Source organism: Uloborus diversus, chromosome 9 (genome assembly GCF_026930045.1).
Source record: "Uloborus diversus isolate 005 chromosome 9, Udiv.v.3.1, whole genome shotgun sequence".
Classification (NCBI taxonomy): domain Eukaryota; kingdom Metazoa; phylum Arthropoda; class Arachnida; order Araneae; family Uloboridae; genus Uloborus; species Uloborus diversus.
Genome location: NC_072739.1, coordinates 27,873,241 through 27,881,189, shown reverse-complemented (window position 1 = coordinate 27,881,189; position 7,949 = coordinate 27,873,241). Strand labels below are relative to the sequence as shown.

The following is a 7,949-nucleotide window of genomic DNA, read 5'->3' as shown; positions in this document are numbered from 1 at the left end:
GTTCGATGATGAATCAATTGCCCGTTAGTGACCGTAGGAGCCCCCATTCTTTTCCTCTACATTTAAGTATACAACTTAAAAAGCTAGTGCATTGTTGAACACCATTTGCAGATGTATTTATCCCCTAGTAATAATACAATAATTTATACTTTCCAGTTAGTGCTTAACGGTTAAAACGAGATAGCGATTCCCTACACTTTCTTCTACGATTTTATACCACCACGTACAACTAGCCCCTCAGACCTTAGTTAAATGCTTACCTTACTGTATCTGCAATAAATATGGGTATTGGAGAGGAGGGTCTCTGTTAATCAGTCTCTCATCTGTATATTGCGCCTAGGCGTCGAAAGAAAAAAAAAATGAGCATTTCTTGTTTGTGTTTGTACGTCGTCAAAAGACTCAAGAGAAAATGTCTGCAAAAATATTCCTCAATCGAATTGATTTACTGTGGACTGAAGTTACTAAAACTGTCAGAGATGCTATGGTAGTAATGGATGATCCAGCTGCTGAATGTTTGCATTGGCACGGAAGTTTAAAAAAACTGTTAGATAATGGTGCTCTTTCTGTTGAAAATTTTACGCCGTTTATCGTTAGTAATGATGTTTAATTCTATTTTTGTACTTACTATTATAAACTTAAAGGGAATTATCATTGCTTGCAACATCCCGAATTAGCAAAAACTTCCCATCCCAGCTTTTCAGTATAAGTTAGGGTTTTTTTTGGTTGAATGTAACCACATACTTGTTCAAATTTGACTGTTTATTCCCTTTCATAAATTTTCAAGAGTTTTCTCTTTTTTCTTCGTTTCTTGTGAAAAAGAATGAACTTTAAAAAAAAAAAAAAATTCCAGCCGGCTTTAGGAAGGTGGGCTATTTCACACTAATATGTCCAAATGTCGAGTCTTCTACATTTTTTTTTTTTTTGCCTGTTTGATTAGTCCATAGTTTTCTGTAATACTGTCAAATGGCACAGGTACCAAGTTTGACAGCACTTTTGCACACACGTCCAGTGTTCCAGGCAAAGGTGTATATAAGGGAGGGGCTGAGGGAGTCCTGGCCCCCTCCAAAATCTGGAATTTTTTTTTTTTTTGAATAAAGGTAGTTATTTTTGGCTTTAGTTGCTCACGAATAATTTCTAAACTTTTTGGCCAAAAAAAGTGAAAAAATAAATCTAGGGTGCTCGGGCAAAAGAGTATAAGTCAAAAATACTGAATTTTAAGGGGAGCTGTTTTTCCACAGCTTTCCTTCTAGATTTCAGAAGTAGACCAATCCATCAGGTGTTTGTTTATTTTCACAATGTTTACTACAATTTTCTTTTTCAAAATTAGTAAATCAACATTGCTTAACCTTCATTTGAACTATATTGTTGAAAATAATTAAATTATTTGACTTATATCATTTTGATCTGAATGTAGGCGCGACTTATACTCTTTTTCCCGAGCACTCTAGAAATATGATAGTGATAATAGCAATTATAATACGTTAAATCGGATATATCCAAACTGGGTACCGCGAAGTGTCCATAAAGACTAGGATGGCGTAAGAAAATTCTAATTCTTCAAAGGGTGCCGCGATTCGTTTTGCATTACATGGCACCAGGCAAGTGTTTAGAAGAATTCAGGGGATCTGTGCCCCTTACTCAAGTAAAGAACGTGTCTTAGGAAAGCGAAGTTATTTTAACAAAAAGAAAAGCAAATAAGGTTGGAAGAAATCTCAATTCTAAGTTTTTAAATTAAAATGTTTTATATAGGTACAGCTTATTGCTTAGCAATTTAAGTTCCTCTCTCTTTCTTTCAACCCCCCCCCCCTTTTTGTTCTTCCTAGTCAATCTCAAAAGAAGGGTTTTCAAAATGTTTCTCTCCCGAACTCTTGTCCCTTGCAAAAAAATTTAAATTTTGGTTGTTTGGTTAGAGTAATAATGGAAATTGATATCCTAAAAACTCTTTTATTACGATGTTTTTCGAACAGGAATTTTAAAACATTTCCAGATGAGGGTTCCTGAACCAACACCCTTTCACAAAGAAAACAACCAAAAAATCGTCTGAAATTGTGACTTTAAATTTCAATTTTGAAAAGGGTCGGAGGAAGATCTCTTAAAACCACTCCTTACCTCTAAACGTCTCTGAAGATGACATAAAATTGCGTTTTTCCTTTCAGGGGAGGATTGTCGAACTCTTTTTTTTTTTCCAAAGATGCTTAATGTTGCAGGAAAAAAATCTGAATTGATTTTGAAAAGAACCTTAAAATAAAAAATTTCAAAATTTACTGACTACTGATCAGGTAGTTACGTACAACACCTCCTATTTATTTTACCCCCCTCCCCGTTCAATCCCACTTTTTTTTCCTTTCTCCTAGTTGGTCTAAAAATAAGAAAGTCTTGAAAATGCTACACTTCACAAACCCCCTCCACTAAAACCATTAAAGAGCTTCTCAAACCTCATTTTTAGGTCTTCAATGTCGAAAAATCTCCAATCCTTCTGAAAACGTCGAAAATTGCTTAAGATTGCTTTTATGAAGCTTCAATTTTGAAATATAGCCAAACTCCTAAAGTTACCAAATATGATCCCCAGTCAAGCTTTTTAAGACTTCAATTACGAAAAAATTTCGGACGAAGGTTCAACTGCTCCCAAATGAAATCTGAAATTGAAAAAACTACAACTTCGAAAAATTTCAGATAAAAAGCAATTAAATCCCCCTTCACTTAGTATCACTGAATATCTCATTAAAACTTTGTTTTTTAGAACTTTAATTTCATAATAGTTTCTGGAAAGTTACGGAGATGCCCTGCCCGTAACATAATCAAAGTTAGTCTGAAACAGCGTTTTTAGAAATTAATTTTTGAAAAATTGATCGGAAGGGTTATGTATTTTGCTCTATTTTTTTAAAAAAATCAATTGGGGGCACAACTTTAAAAAGTTAAATTCCTTTCAGCACAATAATGTCAACAAATATAGCCTATAATGGGGTTTTTAAGATTTCAGTTTCTAAAAATTTCCGCAGAAGGCCCTCCGAATTTTTCATCCCCGTAGCATTACTAGAGACCATCTAAAACTGCATTTTTAGGACTGCATTTCCAAAAAATTTCGGGGGAGACACCCCGGAAATTAAATACAAATGTTATGACCAGTACCAGGCTCTGGTCCCGGCTAGGCTCGTCCTAGTCAATTTAATAGTCCCCATTGAAGATCAATGGCCTTCTTAAAACTATCTATCCCCTTACTCATTACAACCTCTTCCAGTAAGTTGTCCCAAGTGCCTACAACCCTACTAAAGTAATTTTTCGAAATTTCCAGATTAGCCTGAGATTTGAATCTTGTCCTGCTTTCAGTGATAAAATTTAACCTATTAACATCTTTCATTTTGATAACTGAACTATTTCCCCTTTGACTCTCCTTTTCTCCAGGCTATGCATATTAATACTTTTAAGTTGGCAATTATAATCTGAACCTGAAAGTCTTCTTACTAGCCTCGAATCCCTTCTTTGTATCCTTTCCAATATAAAATATCTGTCCAATATAATAAATACCTTTTTTGAGATACGGATACCAGTATTGATCAGCATATTCCAATAGGAGATTGGCTTCTCCTTTTTAATTTAATGTCGTCAAAATGTAATTTTGTCCGTTTTCTTGAGTAATAAGGTTCTTTGACAACCTATTGTTTCATACGTTTTTAAAAGTTTTTAATGTTTACAAGTTTTTTATTAGTTGTTTTAAACTTCTGATGTTTATACCTTTCTCCACAAAACAATTTTACTTTTATCATATCTTGATTTTATATTTATGTATAAATTTTAAACTAAAAAATCGTTTGGCGCAGTATAGCCCTCAAGGGCTCTTGCGCCATAAAAAATAAGTAAACCAACCAACCAACCAGCATATTCCAAATCGGGTCTTGCCAAGCAGTGTAGTTTTGTCCAAAAGATGTTAAGTCATTTTTCTATTTTATTTCAATAGCTATGCAGTCAGGATATTTTTTATCCATATAGTTTAGTGTCTTTTCACCCATAGATCACTGAGAAAAATCATCTGTGTGTCAAATTTAATAATAAATCTTGAATTAAAAAAATTGATTTAACATCATTTAATAACTAGCGTTTTTTTTGGCGAACGGAATAGGAAGATATCGAATAGTGATTGAAAATTTGTTACATTGCTATTTGTAGCAATATCCAAATTATACTTGGATTCATTAATTTTTTCATCTTTTTTATAGCTTTATGTCGGGAGTTGCAACAGGGAGTTGTTGTAAAGTCAGACCAAACAACGTAAGTAGAAGCACAAATTTGTAAATTACAGCAGACACGTGTTTCGGCGTTACAGGGAACGCCTTTTTCAATGCAAAAAATAATGAGCTTACGGATGTCTTTTCATCCATAAGCTCATTATTTTTTGCATTGAAAAAGGCATTCCCTGTAACGCCGAAACACGTGTCTGCTGTAATTTACAAATTTGTGCTTCTACTTACGTTGTTTGGTCTGACTTTACTATTCAGCACAAAGGTATTTATTTATCTTAGGGAGTTGTTGTTTCGACTTAAAAGTTTATAATGAGATGCAGTGAATTACTTTAAAAGTTTATCCTAGACTACTTGACAAAAAGTGATATCAGATCTGTTTGGAAAAATTGTTTCCAAAAATATTAGCAAAAAATGATAACTTGTCCTCCACCAAAAACATATAACTAATAATTAGTAATATTTTATTACTTAAATTTTATCTCTATGTATTTTTTAAAATTTATGAAGTTACATGCTTTTTTATTGGTTACAGAAAAGTGAATCTCATGTTAAGAAAGTAGTTTTCATTTTGATGTCGCCTCTAAGAGGAGAAACACTTAGAACTCTAATGATAATAGTTCGGGCCAACAGCTTCACCAACTGTACTGTGATATCAGCTCTGCCTGAAAGGTGTCATTCTGAAGAGCCTCTAGAACCCAATCAAAATTTTTTAAACATTGAAAATAGTCTTTTGACCTGGATGGGCAATATGGTAAGCTAACTACTGATATTTTTCTGTCGTCTGTTTATATGCATAAGATTCTTTTTTTTCAATTTGTATAGTTTCATTAAAGTGTAAAAACTTCAGGGCTTTTGTAAGTTCAAATAAGCTGAAATATTTTTTTTTTTTTGACAAATAGTGATTTTTGATATTTTATGAGAAATCATTAAAATCTCGGCACTTTGAAACGACAAATTTACCGTTATTTAATAAGTCATTTAATATAAAAGTAGCAAAGTTTCGTGCTACATCAGCTGCATCATTTTTGTTTTTGATGAAATTTAGTATCTACCTACATTAAAGAATTAATCATCCGGGATGTTTCATCTCTATCCAGGATATCTGAATTTCCCAGTTTTCTATATTGCTAAAAATGCTTTTTGCCGACTACTCATAAAATCCAAATTACTATAATTGATAGTAATGCATCTTAAAATGGGAAGAAAGCTCTTTGGAAATGCTTATAAACATTCAAAAATATTAAATATAAGAACCATTTTAAACTCCTAAAAGTTCACATTCATAACACCATATTAAAAAATAAATAAACCCACATACACAGTACTCAATGTTTTAAAAAGAAACATAAAAGGGTACGAAATATGTTATGATGGTGGCTCACTATCCTGACTGGGAGAACAGTGCTCGATGAGCTGTTGCCTCAGTTTTCGAGGAAGTGATAGTTGCGTGCTTCTCTCTTGAATTTGTTCTTTTATCAGCTCCAAAGCAAGTTCTTTCAAAAAATGTCGTCGACTTTTGACTGCTGTTTGGCTTTTGGCTGATAATAAGAGCACACGAGCATTTATAGCCGCTGTGTTTAGAACAGAAAAAAACACCACCATTGGCCTTTTTTAACTAATTCGTGCAGTAGAAAAGTTTGCAGACATTTCATCTACGACATCAACAGCTCCCTTCGTAAGATTGTAAAAGGTTATGATCTCAGGCTTTTTTGCATCTCCAGTTGATGGATCTATTGAATCATCATAGTGCATTGTTGAGATGACATTTACACATTTATTCTTTTTGGGAACATACGAAACTAATGTCATGTGTTTCTGGAAGCCGAACAAAGAGGAATGTACTTCTCTATTTTTTCCTGTGATAAACTCCTTGGGTAATTCTCGTTTACTTTTTCTAATTGTTCCCACAAGCGTAATTTTTTTCTTTAGTAGGTCCTTGGCCAAATTATAGCTTGTGTACCAGTTATCAACGGTTAGGTTTCTTCCAGAATTTGCGAGTTTTTCTGTTAGTCTCTTTACGATTTCATCACCAGAATTATTTGTCTTATACGGGCCATCAGGTTGTTTACCCGCATAAATTTCTAAATTCCAAGTATAAAAGGTTCTGGAATCTACAAGAGCAAATACTTTTATGCCATATTTGGCAGGTTTGTTGGGGATGTATTGACGAAAACTGCATCGTCCTCTGAAAGCTTCAAGTTTTTCATCAATTGTTATGTATTCACCCACAGTATAGCAATTTTGGCAGTTGCTTACAAAACTTTCAAACATACCTCTTATTGGTGCAAGTTTGTCTGTCTGTCTTCTCTCGGCACGGTCTGTAATATCATCAAAACATAAGCATCGTAATAGGAACAAAAAACGCTTCCGAGACATGGTTCGATGGAAAATGTCCAGGCCTGTTCCATCCGTAGCCCAGAGATCTTTGACATTCACATGCGAGGATTTGTGAAGGCCTCCAAAGTACAAAGGACCAATCAGTGCTTTAATTTCTATTATTGAAGTTTCTTTGGCATCACGATCTCTGTCAAAATTATGTGCTATAGTCTCTATAAATTTATTTGTGCAAGCTACGATATTCAATAGGATACTATCATCAATCAGCAGCTGCCAGGAATCTAATACGGAAGAAACTTTTTTTGCATCACCAATGTTTCCTGGTAATTTTAGAATAACATTGTGAGAAGGGATTCTTACATTTTGACGGTTTTTAATTTTGCTCCATTTTGTGCCGTCTTTGCCAACGTAGCAGTTTTGAGACAAAATGTCTGTGCTTTCATATAAATCTTCATCAGAATCAAGATCATCCTCTGAAGAAGAATTGTGCTCGCTAAAGATTTCATCATCATTTATTTCTTCATCCTCTTCATTTATTGATTCCTCATCGGTTGGTATATCTCTAAGCATATCTTCAAGTCTTTTCATTTCATCCTTATAAGACAAGTAGCGCTTCATTTTACTTTCTAAACTCAAAAACAGCAAAAAAGAAAAAATTGGGACTGAATGCACGAGCAGGCGCGTCGGGTCTGCTAGACCCTAACATCAAAAATACCTACAAACGTGAAATTCTACAATGTGCAATTCTCAACCTTCAGAAAGTGGTTGACCTTGACTACAGCTACTGCGGACTTTGACCACTTTCAACGAAAGGGGGGAATTCTACGCTTTAGTTTTTGACAGAGCGGGTCTCTCAGACCCAACGTGATTGCTCGCGGGTTAAAAAGTTTTATTCCAACAGGTTTATTTACGCTTGGGAAAATTTTTAATTTTTTGAGATTTCATGCAAAAAATAATGTATTTAGATATTTATGATGTTTACATTACAATGTTTTTATTAATAATTATATATATATTTTTTTTACTTTTGATGCTTTCATTTTGATTAATGCAAGCTCTTTGCATCCGATATGAGAATCGAATTTTTTTCATTTTTGACGCTGATTTTGCTTTTTTGGAGGGTAAATAAATGAAAATTCTTTTCATTCCTATAAAAATCAGAAAGTCAAATTTTCAAGCCCAATTCTGTGTCCTTTATGAGAGTGTAAAAGTTAAAATCTAAATCACTGGTTTAATTTGATTTTTGCTTCAATTAGGTCGATTTTTAATAATATGTTTACCTATTGTAGAGGCTCTAAATGCAATTCTAAAATAATTTACTTAAATTCTTTTATGTGCCGTTCTTTTCACTTTTATAGTGTTCACTTTGAAAAT

At 33.6% G+C, this 7,949-nt stretch overlaps 1 protein-coding gene across 1 annotated transcript in view; it reads left to right on the top strand.

Moving 5' to 3' along the window:
* The first annotated feature begins 356 nt into the window (after window positions 1–356).
* Window positions 357–7,949, top strand: part of LOC129229253 (sec1 family domain-containing protein 2-like) — a 100,755-nt gene continuing 93,162 nt past the window's right edge. The window contains exons 1-2 of the mRNA XM_054863520.1: window positions 357–589; window positions 4,771–4,989. Coding sequence (XP_054719495.1) covers window positions 410–589; window positions 4,771–4,989 — 399 coding nt within the window. The 5' untranslated portion in view covers window positions 357–409. The remainder of the gene's footprint in view (window positions 590–4,770; window positions 4,990–7,949) is intronic.